General features: G+C 42.5%; 1 protein-coding gene across 4 annotated transcripts; it reads right to left on the bottom strand.

The window, feature by feature from the left end:
* Positions 1 to 2,565: 2,565 nt before the first annotated feature.
* On the bottom strand, positions 2,566 to 19,092 carry LOC127567010 (zinc finger and BTB domain-containing protein 39). 4 transcript variants are annotated; one of them, XM_052009622.1, is made up of 6 exons: positions 18,814 to 19,092; positions 17,608 to 17,668; positions 17,355 to 17,468; positions 16,403 to 16,490; positions 5,790 to 6,034; positions 2,587 to 4,896 (listed from the first exon to the last, which is right to left on the bottom strand). In XM_052009622.1, exon 6 carries the CDS (start codon positions 4,791 to 4,793, stop codon positions 2,658 to 2,660), a length of 2,136 nt encoding a protein of 711 aa, XP_051865582.1. In that variant the 5' UTR covers positions 4,794 to 4,896; positions 5,790 to 6,034; positions 16,403 to 16,490; positions 17,355 to 17,468; positions 17,608 to 17,668; positions 18,814 to 19,092; the 3' UTR covers positions 2,587 to 2,657. The 4 variants fall into 4 exon arrangements, with proteins under 4 accessions (XP_051865584.1, XP_051865582.1, XP_051865583.1 ...); XM_052009623.1 differs by lacking the exons at positions 16,403 to 16,490; positions 17,355 to 17,468; positions 17,608 to 17,668; positions 18,814 to 19,092 and adding exons at positions 7,432 to 7,483; positions 13,892 to 13,945; XM_052009621.1 differs by lacking the exons at positions 16,403 to 16,490; positions 17,355 to 17,468; positions 17,608 to 17,668; positions 18,814 to 19,092 and adding an exon at positions 13,892 to 14,012.
* Positions 19,093 to 21,027: the final 1,935 nt, after the last annotated feature.

The raw sequence follows: 21,027 nt of genomic DNA, 5'->3' as shown, positions 1-21,027 counted from the left end.
GACCCAACTCCATATATTTTAAAGTGGTTTTGGAAGAGGATAGGGATGTACCAATAATAAAGGTCTTAAATTGGGGGAAAGCCGATTTCATTACCATAAGGGAGGACCTGGCAAAGGTAGATTGGGAGCATCTACTTGTAGGCAAGTCTACATCTGTAGAGTGAGAAGCATTCAAAAGGAGAAATGGTAAGAGTTTAGGGCCAACATGTTCAGGGTAAAAGCCAGGGGTAACAAGTATAGGGAATGTTGGATGTCAATGTACATTGAGGGTTGGATAATGAGAAAAAAAGGAAGCATATGACAAGTAGAGGGAAGTAATGACAGGGAGGCCCATCAACAGTATAAAAAGTGTAGGGAGGTATTTAAAAAGGAAATAAGGAAGGCCAAGAGAAGTCGCAAGAAATCACTGGCAGACAGCATTAAGGTAAATCCAAAGGCATGCTATAAATATCAAAAGGGCAAAAAGAATAACCAGGGAATAAGTAGGGCTCATTAGGGACAACAGGGGCAATCTGTGCGTGGAGTCAAAAGGTAGAGGCGAGGTCTTAAATGAATATGGTGTTGAGAAAGGAAACAGAATTTGTAGTCGGCGAATCCAGTGAAGGGGTAGGTGAAAGTCTAATGCAGGTCTCCACAAATAAACAGGAGGTAATCAATGCCTTGGCAGGCTTAAAGGTGGATAAATCCCCACCTTTTGGTAGAAATTCAGCAGAAATGTGAATTTTCTGTGGATTGGATGGGATTTATCCCAGGCTACTGTGGGAGGCTAGGGAAGAAATTGCTGGGTTTCTGGCTGAGGTTTTAAATGACTGGAGGACTGCAAACGTGGTTCCCTTTTTCAAGAAAGGCAGCAAAGTAAAGCCTAACTATAGATCTGTGAACCTAACATCAGTGGTAGGGAAGATACTGGGAAAAATTCTGAGGGAGAGAATTAATAGTCCCTTGGAAAGGTAGGGATTAATCAAAGACAGCCAATGTGGCCTTGTCAAGGGCAGATCCTGTCTGACCAATTTGATTGAATCCTTTGAAGAGCATCGTTGAGAGCAGGAATTTACATGGACTTTAGTAAGGTGTTTGATAAGGTCCCAAATGGGAGACTGGTTCAAAAGGTTAGGGCCCCTAGGATCTAGGGCAGGTTGGCAAACTGGATCCAAAATTGGCTTGGCAATAGAAGACAGAGGGTAGAGGGTTGTTTTTGCAAATGGATGCCTGTGATTGGTGCTGTTCCACAAGGATTGGTTGTGGGACCCTTGCTGTAATATTGAATACAGAAGTAGGAAGATTATGCTCCAACTTTATAAACTCTTGGTCAGACCTCAGCTAGAGAACTAACTGCATGCAGTTCTGGTCACCAAGGTACAGAGAGGATGTAATAGTGCTGAAGAGGGTGCAGAAGAAATTCACAAAGAATTTGCCTGGGATGGAGCAGTTCAGTTACGAGGAGAGACTGGAGAGGCTAGGTCTTTTCTCCATGGAGCAGAGGAGGTTAAGAAGAGATATGATTGAGGTATACAAAAGTATAAGGGGTATTAATAGGGCAGACTGCAGGAAACCTTTCCCCATATCGGAGATAGATAAAACTAGAGGACATGGGTTGAGGGCAAAGGGGGGGGGGGGGGGGGGGAATAAGACAGAATCAAAAGGGGATACGAGGGGCATCTTCTTCACCCAGAGAGTGGCACGTCACTGCAATGCACTGCTGAGAGAGCGATTTAAGCTGCGTCACCGACAGCAATTAATAAGCGTTTAGATAAGCACGAATTGATTAGGCATTAGAGAGCTATGGACCACATGCTGGGCAATGGGATTAATACAGAAGGATGCCCACTGGTCAGCACGGATGTGTTGGGCGAAATGGCCCATTTCCATGCTGTATGATTCTATCAATCACAGAAGGATTAGTCTGAAGGCTGTGGCACATGGTTTTGCTGGTAGGGGCAAAATTCACATTTCTGCTGAATTTCTACCATTGCTAGTAAGCCACGTAATGAGTCTGCATTACCTAAATTATCAGTTGGTGAGAGATTAGGCAAAATAGAAATCATTTGCAGTTTTGAAGTCCTGCAATTTCTGACACTAAGGAATTTACCGGCAATAGCAGAAATTCAATTTCAACAACATTAGAGCAGAACTTAATAGTAGGATCTTGAGAGTCACATTACAATAAATTTGCCCTTGGTCTTGGTTAAACATGTAGCGAGCACAGTGAAACCTCTAGTTTAGGATCTTCCCTCAATGCCTCAGATTATTCCCAGGAGACTTTAATAGCAACATTCAACTGTACAATGCAAACTCATATTTTGACACTGAGACCCTGAAGCTAGTGTCCTGTGTCAGGGTAGATTTTGATGCTCAAATTACAGTGCAGTTTGGACATTTTATTTTGCCCAGGCCCAGTAATTCTGCTACCCCTACTATCAATTCACAACCCTATCACTCTTTCTCTCACACACAGAAAAGTGGCAAACTAATTACACCACAGTTATATTAGCACTGCAAATTAGTGACAACTAAAACAATTTTACAAAGTTCTGTCAATGAACACCTCTCAAAAAAAAAAGTTCTACTGTTCATTAAAATGAGAATTTATTTGAGGTCCAATCCTGAATACATTTTTTCAAACCAACATTGAGTCTGGTTCCTTTTCAAATAAAAGATTAGTCCATCATTTTTACTGACTGTTTGGAATGCACAATGTACATAAAAGTCTGTGCAATATTGAAGTCAGGAGGCAAGCCTCCATCTTTGTGCATCTCCACATGTTTAATCATAAGGTTCAAGGTGGGACAGTACCTCTGGCAAACTGTGCAGCAATACATGAGGGCACCTGAATGAGTCTTTAAATGGTTTTTGACAGTCGATCGTCCTCTGAAGAACTTGTGGCACAGCTTGCATTCATAGGGCTTCTCTCCCGAGTGAATTCGCAGGTGATACTGAAACTCACTAGAATGGGAAAACCTCTTCCTACAAAACTCACATTCATACCAGTTCCCTTTGGAGTTGGTCTTGCCGTGGTTTAAGGGAAGGGTGAGAAGGGGCTCTTGCTGTAGAGCGGGTACATGTCCATCACTGGTCGACTCATCTGAGGGTGATGTTGTTAAAGACTTTTTGAGCCACTGGTGTTGAGCAGCAAGACCCTTTGTGCTGTCTGAGCTGTACCTCCTGTGTATCTTCACGTGGTTTTGATAAGAGGCTTCTAATCGGAACTTCCTGCTGCAAAAATTACATTCAAATAAATACTCCATACCCTGGTGTGAAGCCATGTGTTGCTCTAGAACAGTTCGATCTACAAAGCTATTACCACACACAGAACAGGAAAAAATAGATATATTCATATGGGACAATACATGCCACATTAGGCTACAAACAGATCTCGATGGTTGCTCACAAACACAACAAGAAAGACTTTTCATGTCGAGGTGAGAAAGGACGTGTTCTTTCACAGCAAGGTAGTCTTTAGCCATGGCCTTTCCACAGACTGCACAGAAAAGTTCTGTTGGAGACCCCCCAAAATTGGGTTCAGGTGGGAGCATGGTGTTGGGCTGGACAATAATATTAGTATCGTATGGTTTTGCTTTCCTGTGTCCAGCCACTTGCCACTGCGTCACAAACTTCATTTCACACATATCACATGAGAAGAGGAAGATTCCAACGTGAGACAAAACGTGGGTGATTCGAGAACTTCTGTCAGTGAACTTTGCCCCACACACTTTGCACAACCCCTCCTTCGCATCAATGTGGAGCTTACCATGTTGCCGAATTAATCCTATGTTAGCCGGTAACTCCTTCCCACACACCTGGCATGGCATGCTCTTTCCTTCACTGTTGCAATCCTTAACACAGACAAGACTGTCATCTTCACTGTCATCTGTAAGCTCTATTATCTCTTCTGAAGGACCTCGACTCTCCTGGTGCTCATCAAAATTAAGGCCGTCAGGTTCAATACCTTCAAACTGCATGCACTCCATTTCCTTCATTGAATGATCTTGGAGCTCAACATTGTTTCCAGCACAGGAACTACCACTCTCTTTGAGAGATTCTCCTCCCATCAACAAATTGGTTTGATAATATCCATTACTTTGTATCTCATACATCTCACAAGGGCCTTTACTTGAGGCCAGCGAAACACTTTCAGTAGATGTGGACTGGCTGTACTCCATCTTCAGGTTATCTTCAGTTTTTGTTGACTGTTGGTACATCACTGGCACATTTGGACCATTTTCATTGGTAAGGCTTCTTTCTTCACTTTTGAAATCCTCTCCCACTTCAACCTGCATGATATACCCTCTATTTGGACAAAACTGTGACCCTGTGGTCCTCGAGTTTCCCCCAGGGGGATTTTGTTCATTTGAGGTCCCGGTAAGAAGTGCGTAGTCTTCAGTTGGCCTTTCTGTCACTTTGCTGGTTTCTGTTTTTTCCAGGTCAGGGAATGTAGAGTAACAGGCCTTCAAGAGATCCTGCATTCCTAGCTTCTCCGCCATCTCATAGATTACACCAACATTGATTAGATCTGTGAAAAGTTCTGCTGTATAGATAAAATTCAAGATCCTTTCAAAATTTGCTGGTGTAATAAAGTCTACCACATATGTTCTTACAGAGTTAACCTCCGAATTCAGAAAGAGCTTCTGGAAATAACCGGCGGCACATGCCAACACTGACTTATGTGCTGAAAATGTTCGGTTGCCGACCACAATGATTACATCACACATGATTTCGGAGAGCCTAAACTTATTGAGTTCCTTAAGAAGATTATTAGGGTGGTCAGCACTGTGTAGTTTAATTCTCATACCCATTCTTTCAGGTGTTTCTGAAAACTTCCACCAAACTCAAATCTGCTGGCCAACACAGCACTTTGCTGTACACCTTTCATCAAAGATATCTTGCACAAAGAAAGGCCTGCAAATGAAGACAGCTATATCAGTTACAATGAAAGGTATTGCAAATATAACATTCTTAAAATGACTTGTGTATATTTTCATTCCAATTTGTGACACAAAATCAAGGCAGTGAAACTATCAAGTGTTTACAAAGAACCTTTAATATTTTAAAATGCTGGCAACACCAGACACGTAACTGATTTTGAGCCAAAGGACATCCAGTCAAATACTTGGTCAGAGAGGGAGCATCATCAAGGAGGAGAAAGGGGTGCATAACAGAACATGAAGGTTCATTTGGAGACATGAGAGACTGCAGATGCTGGTATCTGGAGCAACAAACAATCTGCTGGAGAAATTCAGCAAGTCCAGTGGCATCTGTGTGTATGGGGGGGGGGGGGGGGGGGGGGGAGGGGGAGGAGAAGGAATCATTTACGTTTCGACTCAAAACCCTACTTCGGGATTCGCTGATGCAGGGTTTCAACCCGAAGTGTCAAAAATTCCTCCCCCCCCCACCCACCTTCAATGCTGCTTGACTTGCTGAGCTCCTCCAACAGATTGTTTGTTGATGAAAGTTCATTTGCTCATGATACTTGTATCTGGACACAAGTGTATGGAAACAAAATGAAAATGACTAAATCAAACAAAAATGAAACACTCAGCCCAATAAGCTTGTCCAAGAGCAGACACATTTCATTAGGTTATCTGGCAAATTTACTGAATTAGGTGTGGGAAAGGGATATTAAATGAGAATTCTGTAACTTGCTAAACTGTGTGTCAAGCTTGCACATGCCATCTGCTAATCTGTAGCTTAGGACTCTGCGATAACTTATTTACAATATATTCATCAGTATCTGAATACTTCCACTTAATCAGAATTTTAAAACTCGTAAAATGAGCTAATACTAAAAGTACCTTGATTTACTGGCAAGAACTTTGCAATTCATTTCTTTTGCATGCATTCTTGGCATGTGTACATTAATGGCAGGGTCAATATTTTTTTGTCTATTCCCAATTGCCCTTGAGAAGGTAAGTGACTTAGTGATATCCCAAACTGAATGTAAATGTTCAACGCAGTCTTGACGCACAAGCATTGGGGTAAACAGCCAGGCTGTATCCAATCAGAAAATGCTGGAAATACTCAGTAGGTCAGGCTGCATCTGTGGGAAGAGAAACAGAGTTAATGTTTCAGGTCAAAAACTTGCTGAGTATTTCCAGCATTTTCTGTTTTTTATTTGAATCTTTCAGCATCTGCAGTTTTTTTGATTTTCCGTATCCAGTCAAACTGATCAATTATCACACATTTGGAAAAGTTAGAACTTGTATAACACCTCAGCACATTCTCAAAGAATCCCAAACTTTTCAAATTCGAGCCATTACTTTTGAAGAGTCATCATTTTTTTGTTCTGTGCTTATTTTGGTTTAAACTGTGACCTGGCCTGCCTCATATTCCCAAAGATGTTAATTTGGGCATACAATCAGATCCTAGTTTTGTTTTTAAAATCACAAGTCTAACTCCTTACATTTCCTTGATGCCGATAGCAGTCTTTCACTAACAACATTAACACAAACAAGAACAAGCTAAACCAGTCTCCCTTTTAACTAATAGTCCCCCCTCCCCCATTAAACTCACCCAGCTGTTTGCACACCATTTGAACAGTAACAATTTACACTTGCACTGCATCTTTAACATAGAAGAGTCCTCAGGAGCTTCACAAGGGGTGAAAATTTTAAATTGGACATTTAGGACAGGGGTGATAGTCCAGCAGGAAATGGTGGTACATGCAGGTGCACTTTCCACGAGTTGAAGTTTGTGGAGGGACGGTGGCCTGGAGAGGAGCAGCTGTGTTACGGCAGCTGCTACAGGAAGGAGGCAGAAGTGGATGGCCTTTGTGATGGAGAGGATAACGTTGGGAAGTCAGGTTGGGATTACAAAGACTGTGAACTGACTGGTTCCATTTGAGACAGTGATCAGAAAGTGGGATGGATTGATTTCAAGAACGAAAATCTATCTGCTATTTGGCTGGAGAAAACTGGCTCATCTAAACTGGATGCCAGACAAGCACTTTCAGAACAGAGGCAGCACGAGCACAGAGACAGACAGTGCAGTGATAAACAGGTACTGCCAACATACATATGGAAGAAGATTCTGTCTGTGGATGATGCAAAGCTACAGGATGCACACGAGGAATGGGAGATGGAACCTTAGGCCACCCCAGAGGTTACATTGCAGGAGAGAGAACATTGCTGAAGGTTTTCGGGCTACAATTGGATAGTTAAGAGCTGCAGCAAGTGAGGACAATTCTGGAGGACGGTGGCACAATCACCTACATCACAGGGTATAGAGGGACTGAGAAGGAATAACGTACAGAAAGTTTATGTCAAAGAAGGGAAAGGAGAACAGGAAAAGGGAAAATCATCTTCTATTCCTGACTTGTGAACAATAAAGTATATATACAGTGCTGGGAAAGACAAGATTAGGATCAACAATGATATCACTGCAATCAAATAGTCTACCAGCACCATGTCTAAATTCACACGAGGAATGATCACTTACTATAGGTACAGTCGACACTAGTGGAACAAAGGCCCAGCTAAGAGTCAAAGCCCTTAGGGAAGGAAATCATCAAATTAGAAAAAAAGACTAAAATTCCAAGTACAACAACCGACGTGTAGATATGGGATTTTGTTGTGAAAAAGGCTTGGACAGCTTGAAACCACACTGCTTCTTGTGCTCGTATCACTGAATTTGGGTGTCTCAATAATATCAATCTGTAATTAAGAAATAATTGACTTTTCTGTTAATGAAAATAGGGAATATAAAGGTGTGTTTTCCAATTAAAAGTCACATGATTCACAGCAATAGTGAGCATTGAATGAAGGTGGATGAAGGGGACGATGATAAGAGGACTGAAAATACTTGGTGCCAATGCTGGGGACTTTAGTGATTTAAAAGGCACTTCAGCATTGACATTCAGATTTCACAGTAGCATACAAAAACTTCATATGAGAATTGTCCTCTACCCAAAGTTGATGGGATGTAATCTTGAACGTATTGGCATGAAATTGCTTTCTCCATCTATCCAAGCAACGGTCAGGCCTCAGCCACCTCTACTAAAACTACTCAGAGTTACAGAATCATTGTGGAGAGAGCAAAGGTACCCCTTGGCTTACATTCTGTGTGAGCAATGGTCTTCTCAATCCCTCTCGCGCCTTCTTTACCCACTGTAATTAAGTTAAAAACTGTCTATTCAGCTGCCTCTGCCATTTCCACCTGCATCCCTCTGCCAATCAAACCAAAACTGCCCCAGCTTCCTGCTGTCCTAGACCCGAATCCAAATGTGTGTTTCTCATTTTGATAGGCTTCCCTCCTATCCACCAACCCCATGCAACCCTCCAAGTTCTTCTCAGGCACAAGACCCACTTCCTACCCTTCTAACCCTATTCCCCTGGACTGGCACATCACCCGGATTTCCACGTGAATGCATGTTGGTTCCCACTCCCTAAGTACTGCCTTCCGACTATTCAAAGCCATCAGCTGTCTCAACAACAATCAGCCTCTTTTGATCCCTCTGTCCTTGCTGAACACTTCCCTGTTTAAAAAAATCCATTAATGTACTGTCAAGTCCCAAATCTGACCCTCTACCTCTGTTTGAATCTCTTCAGAATTTCAACCACGCCACACCATCAAAACAACAGCTTGCAGCGTGACCCAGGCGTCACACCTCTCGAACAGAGTTAACATTTCAGGTTGAAGCACTCAATGTACCAATCTCACTCAATTCCTCGCCTACAGTGGCTGGTTTTCTCAACTTCAGTTTCATTTTCTAATTGAAATCTGGAGTGTCTACAGTGATGGCTTCTTTTCTCACACACACAGCATTACTTCCATTTTCCACTTTCCACCAAACATCTAAGCTCAGCCTCCTGCACAACTGCTCCCAAACTTCACCAATATGTTTGATGCTGAGCTTAGCTTCTGACATTACATTCTCTCCTTGACAAACACCACCTGCCTCCCACTCAACCACAGTCCATCTGCTGCCGAAATCCTCATTCATCCCACAAGATGCAAGAAAATAGGAGTAGGCCACCTGGTATTCAATGTGATCATGGCTGATCTGCCCCAAGCCTCAACTCCTCTATTCAAATCCCCATAATCTTCAATTCCCCAATAATTTTATCTATTTCCTCTTTAAATACCCCCAGTGATCCAGCCTCTACAACCTTCTGGGTAGAGAATTCCAAAGATTCACCACCCTCTGAGAAGAAATTCAGCCTGAGTTTCAAATGACTGCTCCCTTGTAACTATGCCCCCTCTCGAGACTCTCCCACTCATGGGAGCACCTCAACATCTACCATGTCAAGCTCACTTAAGATCTTATCTGTTTGATATGATTACTCCTCATTCTTCTAAACTCCAAAGAATATAAATCTTACTCTCTTCAGCCATTTGTGACTGACAACCCTCTTATCCCATGAGCCTAGTGATTCTCTTCTGGACTGCCTCCAATGCTGGTATATCATTTGATACAAGGGGACCAAAACTGTACACAGTACTCCAAGTAAGGCCTCAACGACACCCTATACAATTATAACAATACTTCTCTATTTCTAAACTTCAACTGCTCAGCAAGAGGCCAAAATGTCATTTGCCTTCTTAATTATTTGCTGCACCTGCCTGCTAATATTTTGATTCATGCACTAGAACATCTAGATCACTCTGTACTCCCATTCATTTACAGTCTCTCCATTTAGACAATAGTCTGCCTTTTGATTCCTCTTACCAAAGTGCATGACCTCACATTTTCCCACATTAAACTCCATTTGCCAAGTTTTAGTCCATTCACTCAACCCAGAGTCCAAACATCCTCATTGCACTATGCTGTGGGATTATAGTCCAGATTGTTTTTCTTTTCGTATTATTTACACTTGCTTATATGTTTGTATGACCACCTGTTTGTCTGTAAACTTATAGTATTTTTGGCTCTGTATTTCTGTATTTTTCCTTGAAGTGTTATGGCAGTGTAACTCAGTACTTTCCCACTGTGCTCTCTTATCACGACTGGACTGAGTCTTCTTATCCCCAACCAACTGGTTCAGACAGGTTTTTTGTATAAAGGGGGAGCGTGAGAACAAGTCCTTTGTTACTTGCTGACACTGCCTGACCTGTATTCTGATGAACATCTAATAAACGTCTGTAACCATGACTGGTGCCTCATTCTTGACTTCTGAAGAATCTTCTGGATCAGAATCAGGTTTATTATCACCGACCTGTATGTCATGAAATGTGTTGTTTTGCGGCAGCAGTACAGTGCAAAGTTGTAAAATTACTATAAATTACAAAATAAGTAAATAGTGCAAATAAAAAGGAATAACGAGGTAGGGTTCATGGACCATTCAGAAATCTGATGGCGGAGGGGAAGAAGCTGTTCCTAAATCGTTGAGTGTGGGTCTTCAGGCTCCTGTACCTCCTCCCTGGCAGTAGTAATGAGAAGAAGGCATGTCCCGGATGGTGTGGGTCCTTAGTGATGGATGCTGCCTTCTTGACACACCGCCTCCTGAAGATGTCCTCAATGGTGGGGAGGGTTGTGCCGATGATGGGGCTGGCTGAGTCTACAACCGTCTGCAGCCTCTTGCGATCCTGCACATTGGAGCCTCCATACCAGACGGTGATGCAATCAGTCAGAATGCTCTCCACTGTACATCTGTAGAAATTTGCAAGAGTGTTTGGTGACATACCGAATCTCCTCAAACTCCTAATGAAGTAGAGCCACTGGCGTGCCTTCTACATGATTGCATCAATGCATTGGGCCCGGGATAGATCCTCCAAGATGTTGATGCCCAGGAACTTGAAACTGCTCACCCTTTCCACCGCTGACCCCTCAATGAGGACTGGTGTGTGTTCTCCCAACTTCCCCTTCCTGAAGTCCACAATCAGTTCCTTGGTCTTGCTGACGGTGAGTGTGAGGCTGATGTTGCGACACCACTTAACCAGGCGATCTATCTCACTCGTGTACGCCTCCTCATCGCCATCTGAGATTCTACCAACAACAATGGTGTCATCAGCAAATTTATAGATGGCATCCAAGCTGTGCTTAGCCACACAGTCATGAGTGTAGAGAGAGTAGAGCAGTGGGCTAAGCACACATCCTTGAGGTGCACCTGTGCTGATTGTCAGGGAGGAGGAGATGTTACCACCGATCCGCACTGACTGTTGTCTCCTGATAAGGAAGTTGAGGATCCAGTTGCATAGGGAGGTACAGAGGCCCAGGTTTTGAGGCTTGTTGATTAATACTGAGGGGATGATGGTGTTGAATGGCGAGCTGTAATCGATAAACAGCAGCCTGACGTATACTTTGCTGTTGTCTAGGTGCTCCAAAGCAGAGTGGAGAGCCAGTGATATTGCATCTGCTGTCGACCTGAATAACATCTCCAGATCCAACAACACCCTCCCACCTGTTTTCACGTCACCCCCTCTGATGTCGACTGTTCCACTGCTTGCCTGGCTAGCTTCTCATCCACTGTAAATTTCCAAGATCTCTGCATCTGGCTAATCACCCATGATAATAATTTTCATGAAAAGAAGAGAAACATTAAAACAAACAAGATCATGAGTCTCCTCACAGTATCCAACTGGTTTTCAAATTATTTCAGGACCTTAGGCTCCACTAGCTACTCGATTCCGTCCACAAGCTGACCAATGCATGGAAGAACTTCCTGCCATCGGTTTTATCTGTATTTTTTATTTAGTGCAACCTATGCCTCTTGTCACCGTTAAATTTGAGGGAGAATCCTGAACTTTACTCCAACCTTTATTATGTTCTATAATGTCACTTTCATTCACGAGTAGGGAGACCAAACATTGCAAACTTTTCCTCATAACTCACTGTCCTCACCCCAGCATTTATTCTTCCCTGAATGACTCCTGGGCTTAAATGATCTTGATGATACTCATGGTGTGATACAAACAGGACCATACAATTTGAACACAACTTTCTTTGGCTTGGATTGGACTGTTTGACTATACCTTCATTTACTGTGGCGAGACATGTTGTGCATTAAACCTTCAGCATCCACAAGTTATTTCAAACCATTCACAAAATAATTTTGAAAAATAAGAGTTCAGGACACATCAATGAGAAAGAAGGCATTAGGAACTCAAACCTAAACCAAACAATTTGCTGAGGTGCTGCAAGGATAGTATCAGGACAGGAGGTGCCCTTCCCAAAAGAATTAATGAATAAGCTGGGTTTTCAAAATGACAAATCAACAGTTTAATGATCAATCAGAATCAAAGATCATTGACAAGTAGTTCAACATGAATAAATGGACAGGACCCTGAAAACATAAAAAAATTAATTATCCAATCTAATAAAAAAAAGGTTGATTGTAAACAAGTAGATTTAGTTATAAATGGACAAAATTCTGGATGTGATAAAAATACCTGTAAAAATCAAGGGAATGTTTGGCTCAGACCTGTTTAACTGAAAGCAGTCACTTTGATCTGACAAAATCAATTCACAACTGAATAATATTCTCTATTACAGAGACCTTTTATGTTGGAAGATTTCTATTTCTCTCCTTGATAAATTTTGCATGGACTTATTTTCCTAAAACATGTTCTTGTGGTGTTATTTTAAAGAGTAAAAATTGTTTCAATTTCCAAAGCTGCAAAGATTAATATGTTTAATCAGAGTGCCTTGCCAAATTTGAAATTGCATATCGTTGCAAGGATTTTCAATATGATCTCTTTATGCCAAGTTTCATGAGATCCCCTAAACCACCTGTTGGGGTTTGTGTAGAGGTTGTATTAAACAATACATCCTTAGTAAGGTTTGTTATAGAATTTAGAACTTGGTTCCCTGGTGACTTGGCAAACAAACACAGAACTTCCCACATGCAATGGCCATGTTATCTGAGTTAAATAACCTGATCATAAAATGTTTTAAGATTGAAGAACAATTCATATCATTACATCAAGGGGGTATGATAATGCACTTGTAATTTAGAGGCTTGGATGCCTGCTCAAAAAATAGCAGTTTAAAAATTGGAATTCAAAGTGTCAGTATTCAAAAATCAATTCCGTGATTTTGATCATTCTTTACTGTGAAAATTGGTCATCACTGGTCCTTGATGTGAACTTAGTTATAAAGGCAATAAAAGAGATGTTAACACTGTAGTTTGGGTATTAATTTGTTAAGATTTTCCATGGACAATACAATACTGCAGAAAATTTTTCGAGTAATTTTCAAAGATTTACCCACTGTCTCTCGTTACAAAACCATAACTCTATGAACCAAACCGTTTGGAGTACGATTTGAAACGACAAGAGTCCCCACAAAAATAATTTTGCATTCTGAAGTCAGCTTGAAATAAAACGCTTTTGACCTTCACTGAATATATTTGATGAAGAATGATTCCTTTAAACCCAACAAGTTCGCTTAAACCCAATTGAGTCAAAACCGATCACACATTTAAGTAAGTGAAATGGTTTCTGGGGCATTGCTTCGTTCGGGGCTGAGCTGACAAGCATTTCGACAACCAGGGAAACAAAAATTTTTAAAATGTAATGTTCATTGTTTGTTAAAATTCAAGACTTGATATAACCAGGTATTTGTTATTCATGGAGATAGTTATACAGCAAGCAGCAGTCTCTGAACAAGGGGATATTCGGATAAATGCTTCCCCCTGGTTTCAGAACTCGGGGACAGGATAAAGTTAGTTGGCGGTACTGTGCAGCAGTCAGTCTGTGGGTGAGCACACGGTGCAGCTTCTCCCTCACATCCCCACTGCCCATCCAGCCGCAGTCCCGGGCCCGGGCCCGGGCCGGAGCCAGGCTGCCGGCTGCCGGCGCCCGGTGCCGCTGCGGCTCTGCGCGGCCGGCCGGGCGGTAACAAAGGCCGGAGCCGCACTCAGACATCTTGTTTTCCTGCCGCTGTCTGCAGGGCGGGCGGGCCCAGCCGCTGCCCCTCCTCCCTGCCTGCCCCCGCAACCAGGCCTCACTCCCCGCTTACCGGCTGCTCCGCACGATCACACCATTAAACCAACCATAGCAACGGCCGCACAGCCGCCACCGAGCGCCCACACACAGGTTGTTTAACAACCGGCCAGACAGCGGCGCCAGGAGCGGCTCCGGCTGCTGGGACACGGGGAGCGGTCCGCTGGTGCCGCCCTACCGGCCGGGAGGTCTCCCCACACTGTGTGTGTGTGTGTGTGTGTGTGTGTGTGTGTGTGTGTGTGTGTACTGCACCCCGGGGTACACGAGGAGCGGTCCGCTGGTGCCGCCCTACCGACCGGGAGGTCTCCCCACACTGTGTGTGTGTGTGTGTGTGTGTGCTACACCCCGGGGTACACGGGGATTCCAGGTTCTATATCATTGTAATAACATTATTGGTTGAGAAGATTCCTCACTGCTGCATTTACTCAAACTAAGTGTTTCCCTACTGTCTGCCAGCACTTCATATGAGGGGTGCTGGCATCATCCTTTTGGTCAGGAGAATCATTAACCTTCTGTATATTTTCAGCAGGTTGTTGTTGCCCTCCTGGTTGGGAGAGCTTATGACAACTCGTCACTCAAAAGCCATACCTCAGTTCAAAGCTCCTCCGATCTCCCCTCCCATCGGGCAGAAGATACAAAAGCCTGAAAGCACGTCCCACCAAGCTCAAGTACAGCTTCTACCCTGCTGTTATAAGACTATTGAACAGTCCCCTAGTACGATAAAATGGACTTTTGACCTCACAATCTACCTCGTTATGACCTTGCACCTTATTGTCTGCCTGCACTGCACTTTCTCTGTAGCTGTGACACTTTATTCTGCATTCTGTTATTGTTTTCCCTTGTACTACCTCAATGTACTGATGTGATGAAATGATCTGTATGGACAGTATCCAAGACAAAGTTTTTCACTGTACCTCGGTACACGTGACAATAATAAACCAATTTACTGTGAACTGTGGAAACTGATACATTACAATCAACCTGTATCCACTGATTATTCCCAACATGTTCTCCAGTTCACATCTTTTCCTTTTATTTCCTTCTTCCTCAGTTCTTTCATCACTCCTGTTTTTTATTCTATGCTTTGCTTCTTCCTCTTCCACTGATTTCTAATTCCTTTAAAAACTGAGCTGCTGGAGGAACTCAGTGCGTCAGGCAGGATCTGCAGAGGGAAATGGACAATTGACATTTTGGGTTGAGACCCTTGCTGCCTGACCCAATGAGTTCCTCCAGCAGCTCGTTTTTTGCTCCAGATTCCAGCATCTGCACTCTCTTCTGTCTCTAATTCCTTCAACTTTGTTCCTGAAGTTGTAAATGGGCTTTTACTTTTTTGACCAGCCTGTGAAATGTGAGCTGTCAAAGCCTTGCTAGGACTACATCAAACACACTGCCCTCATCAAACCTCCTTATTACCTCCTAAAAAAAATCAGTCAAGTTTCTCTGACACAACCTTCCCTAGATAACTCCACTGTCCCCCAATTAATCCATGCATTTCTAAATGAAGGTTTGTACTGTCCCTTAGAATGAATTCCAATAAATTGCCCACCATCAAAGTTAAACCAACTAGCCTGTAATTGCTTGGTTTATCCCTACCTTTTCAAATAACTGTCTAACATTAACAGTCCTCCAATCCTCTGGTAACCAGAGAGGATTGAAAACTTGAGTCAGATCGGCCTTGCTTTCTTTTAATAGCCTGGCATCTATTTCATCTGGGGCTGGTGATATATCCATTTTCAAACAATCATAAACCCCTTATTACCTCCTCTTTCACAGTGTTTATCCAATCTGATATTTCCCACTTGTTCGCCTTAGCTTAGCTTCAATTACAGCAAACTTTGAAGGCAATTGCAAAATATTAAGAATTTTACCCACCTCCTCTGCCTCTGCACATAGATAATCCTTTTGGATCCTAATGGGCCCAATCAGTGCTCATAAATCATTTTTGGATTTTCTTTGATGTCACTTGCCAAATCCAGAGCCTTCTGGATAACAAGGTGCATAATGGGTGGCACAGTGGTGTAATAGTAGGTGCTCCAGGGACCCATGTTTAATCCTGACCTGGGGCACTGCCTTTGCATTTTCTCTCTGTGGCTGTGTGAGTTTCCTCAGGGTACTCTGCTTTCCTGGTTTTTTCCCACATCCCAAAGGTAAGTTAATTGGCTGATGGAAAAGACTCTTTCGTGAGAGTAAGTGACAAAAGAATCAAAAGTGGAGTTGATGGGAATGTGGAAGAGAGAATAAACTGCAGGGCTATAGGTGGTGGTAGTGGGATTGTTTGTTGGGAGCTGAATGGGCCCCTTCTGTGTTGTAATCAGCAGTTATATATTAATTATTTCATGTCCTCACCTTGCTTTCCTAAATTTAATTTCACCCCTGCACATCATATCCTCTTCAGGGCTTTCTGCTGCCTTAAGCTCTCAGCATCTCACATAAACTTCTCTTTCTTGCCTTATGCCACCCTCTGTGCACTTTGTCATCCAGAGGGCTGTAGATCTGGCAGTCTCTTTCTTTATGGAAACCTGTTTACCTTGAACCTCCTCGATCTTCCATTGCTCTGACGCTGATGTATCTTCTGATATGATAATACTGGAGGAACTCAGCAGGTCAGCCAGCATCTATGGAGGGAAATGAACAGTTGATGTTTCAGGCCGAGATCCTTCATCAGGACCGGTATATCTTCTGCTAGCTGTTTCCAATCCACTTCTCAGTCCACAAAATTCACCTTCCCTCAATTTAGAAACTTTACTCTTGTCTTATCTTTGTCCTTTTCCATAACTATGTTAAATCTAACTGAATTATGATCACTATGTATCCAGTTCTGGTCACCTCATTATAGGAAGGATGTGGAAGCGTTGGAAAGGGTGCAGAGGAGATCTACCAGGATGCTGCCTGGTTTGGAGAGGATGCATTATGAGGAGAGACTAAGGGAGCTGGGGCTTTACTCATTGGAGAGAAGGAGGATGAGGGGAGACATGATAGAGGTATACAAGATATTAAGAGGAATAGATAGAGTAGACAGCCAGTGCCTCTTTCCCAGGGCACCAGTGCTCAATACAAGAGGGCATGGCTTTAAAGTAATGGATGGGAAGTTCAAGGGAGATATCAGAGGGAGGTTTTTCACCCAGAGAGTGGTGGGGGCATGGAATGCGCTGCCTGGGGCGGTGGTGGAGGCAGGTACATTGGTCAAATTCAAGAGATTGCTAGATAAGCATATGGAGGAATTTAAAATAGAGGGATATGTGGGAGGAAGGGGTTAGATAGTCTTAGGTGAGGTTTAAAGGTCGGCACAACATGGTGGGCCAAAGGGCCTGTATTGTGCTGTACTGTTCTATGTTCTATGTACTACTACAACATTGCTCTCTTACCTATACTCCTGCCCAGCTTTATTCCCCAAGAATTGCCCCCTCTCTTATTGAGTAGCTGCATTCTGGCTAAAAAAGATCTTCTATTGTTTTTGCACTTGTCAGAAATGTGCTTACAAATTTGTTCTTCTGTCTTCCCCAGATTGTTTGGAGGCCTACAGTAGACTCCCAGTAGTGTCATTGCTTCTTTTTTGGTTCTTTATTTCAACCCACATAACCTCATTTGATTATCTAAGGAGGTCAAAGAAATTAGCATCAGTAAAAAAGAAGTCTTAGGGAAGTTAACAGGACTGGAAGATGATAAATCCCCAGCACCTGTTAACCTGCACCCCAGGGATTTGAAGGAAATACAGGATGCATTGGTTCTCACCTTCCAAAATTCCATAGATTCTAGAACAGTTCCCACAGATTGGAAGGTAGCAAACATGACCCTATTGTTTAAGAAGAGATGGAGAGAGAAAATAGTTACACAGAGACACAAGAGATTCTGCAGATGCTGGAATCTGGAGCAACACACACACAAAATGCTGGAGGAACTCGGCAGGTCAGGCAGCATCTGGTTGAGACCCTTCATCAGGACAGTAGGGTTGGGAAAATATTGGAATCTATTTATATATGATAGTGGTAACGGGGCACTGTTATAATACTAATTAGACTGGGCAGAATCAACATGGATTTTTGAAATGGAGATCATGTTTGACAAACCTGTTAAAGAGTTTCTTGGGGTTATACCAAGCAGTATAGATAAGGGCAAACCTGTTTAGTCAGGTATTTTAACTTTTAGAACTACTTTGGTAAGGTGTCACACAAAAAACTATTAAACAAAATTAGAGTGCACAGTTCTGGGGGTGATATACTGGCACTGAGTGGTTAATGGCCAGAAAACAGAGAGGAGGAATAAATGGGTCATTTTCTGGGTTGAGAAGCTATGACCAATGGGGTGTTGTAGGGACTGGTGCCGGGGTCCCAACTGCTCACAATCTATATCAATGATTTGGATGGTCGGATCAAGCATATAATATCCAAGTTTATTGATATTACAAAGCTGGATGGCAGTGTGGGCTGTGAGAAGAATGCACAGAGGTTTCAGGGAGAAATGGACAGGCTAAGTGAATGGGCAAGAACATGGGGCAGATGAAACATATTGTGGAAAGTGTGACATCATTCACTTCAATAGAAAAAAATACAAAGGTGGAGTATTTTTTTAAATGATGAAGAATTAAAAGGTGTTGGTGTTTAGAGGGATGTCAGTGTCCTTGTACACAAATCACTGAAAGCTAATATGCAGGTTCAGCAAGCAAGTAGGAGGGCAAATGGTATGTTGGCCTTTATTACAGGAAGATTTGAGTATGAGTAGAGATGTCTTGCTCCAATTATACAGAGCTCTAGTGAGACGACATCTGAAATCTTGTGTGCGGGTCGGGTCTCCCTATCACACAAAGGACATGCTTGCAACAGAAAGAATGCAGTGGATTGATTCTGGGATGGCAGGTTTGTTGTATGAGGAGGCATTAAGCAGACTGTGCTGTACTCTCTGTAGTTCAGAAGAATTAGTGGTGATCTTATTGTAACTTACAAAATTGAACGATTAACAGAGTAGATGTTTTCCCCGGCTGTGCGTCTAGGTCTCGGAATAAGGACTGGCCATTCAATTGAGAAATTCCTTCACCCATAGGATTGTGAATCTTTGGAATTCTGTTCCGAAGAGGACTGTGGAATCTTAGTCACTGAGTAAGATCAATAGATTTTTAGACATTAAAGAAATCAAAAGTTGTAGGGTTAGTGCAGGAAAGTGGCGCTGAGGTAAAGAATGGTACAAGGGGCCAAATGGCCTTTTTTTCCTTGTGTTCCTATATCATTCCCTTTCACTGTTTCTTCAGTCAATCTTGCCACCTGCCCCTCTTTTTTTAATCTTCTTCTTTATCTCTTCTGAAAACCAGGCGCATTGAGCTTCCAAACTCAAATTCAAAAAATCTGCCAGAACAGGTCTTCAGGGGCAAAAGAGGTTCAAAACACAAAGCCAACTACTTGGATCAGTTTAAAAATTACATAAATCACAAGTAATGTATTAATGTGGTCAATAGTAATTAGAAACCTCAAATTTAGCAATATCTCCTCCAACAGAATACAGTTCATGCCACAGAAACATTTTCATTTTACCAAATCTATTAATACAACTGGCTAGTGGCCAAGTGTGCAGGTGTGATTAAAGTCTCAGCTAGCATTTTATAAGCAAAGACCTATGATTTCCAATGGGCTCAGACAGTTGCTGCCAGTCAGCGCTGGAGACCAGAGTGACGAAGGGGAGTCCAACAATGCAAAATGTTAATCCATAAATAGAAACCCATCTCTAATCACACATCAAATGTGAATTTTAGCCAGAAAGCTGATATGATACATTTTTAACTAAGAAACTAAACTCTGAAGTCTCAGTGTTCCATAATGTGCAACTTTTTTGGAACCGGGATTCTGATTTCATACAGTACTGATGTAACATGCCCAATTTTCCTGATGCCACATTTTGAGGGTAAAATGGGACTCTTCTAGTTGTAAAGACAGTGTGAATTTACATTTGTTGCTTTTTCAAATAAAGTGCCATGGAGATTCCAAGCATGTTGCCTACTCAAACAGGCTTTGTAAAGTTATCTACATATCCTGTTGGCTGTAAGAGTACTAGATTCCTGTTCACTTTGCTTTATTTGGCTTCATACATTAGTTGGGTGTATTGGAGGCTCTATCATTTTTTGCTTTTTTTTGCTGCCAGTGCTTCATCAGTTCTGGCTCCTGCGGACAGTTAGAATGGGAGGACGAGTATTCGATTCAGGCTTCGGAATATTATGAGTGTTTTAGTTAAGGGAGATGAGTTCTTTACGGACAACATGCAGGCTTGTTGAGAAGTTTTGATCACGACTATTGCTACTCTGGGATCCTTTCTTCACAAACCTGGAGATGTTCAGAGACCACCTATCTTAGCAAGGTAGGCTGAGTCAGAGTTCCACCATCTGCTACTGGGTTGACCTTCATGTGGAAACAGCTGTTCTTCAAGTGCTGGATATTGGAGCATTGTACTACCTAATCCTTCCTATGCAACCCAGGGCTATGTGCCACTTCTGACAGTCTGAAGAATATGCCTGTATTGCTATTGCACTTGAAATAGGTAACATTTTCATCATTTTCCCAGTTGAAAGAAGATTCAGGAGGACAGCTTCACGGCCAGCTTTATTCTAGTGCTAGTTGTCCAAGCAGCATCCATTTGGGAACAGCATTCCTCACATTAACAACAGGGTCCAAATACCTGGAAAGGATTTGCACACTGTTAGTAGTCACAGAATTATGATGTACATTCTTCAGGAAGTGAACCCAATGCCACCAACAAGTGACCGTTCAGAAAGGCCACACTTTTGGAAGACAAAACATGAGGGGATTGAGGGAATAACTGCTAAGATTCTCGGGGTCGTTTCATCCCTTTGTGGCCTGTTGACCTCAGAACAACAAAGGAAGACTGTGGCCTGGAAATCTGAGGGTCTACTTGCTGCTTGACACCAACAAGGAAACCACATGTCCAGCACTGACATAATCAAAGTGTGCTCACTATCAAAGTGCAGTAAAACTTTGATAATCCAGCACCTTTGGGACTTTGGTGCTACTGGACTGGCAGGTTTTCTGGACTATTGGATGTTACTCCCATTGATACCCAAACACACTTTCATTTAACTTTTTTTACACATTACACGGTGGTATAAACATTTTTCCAGTGAACATGGTGTGTTTAAAGGGAGCAGGGAACATG

Source organism: Pristis pectinata, chromosome X, assembly GCF_009764475.1.
Source record: "Pristis pectinata isolate sPriPec2 chromosome X, sPriPec2.1.pri, whole genome shotgun sequence".
Taxonomy (NCBI): Eukaryota; Metazoa; Chordata; class Chondrichthyes; order Rhinopristiformes; family Pristidae; genus Pristis; species Pristis pectinata.
This window is presented reverse-complemented; position numbering and strand designations above follow the sequence as displayed.

What these genes read in the sequence shown, in the direction of transcription:
- LOC127567010 (XM_052009622.1), bottom strand. Translation starts at nt 4,793, where the DNA reads ATGGGTATGAGAATTAAACTACACAGTGCTGACCACCCTAATAATCTT.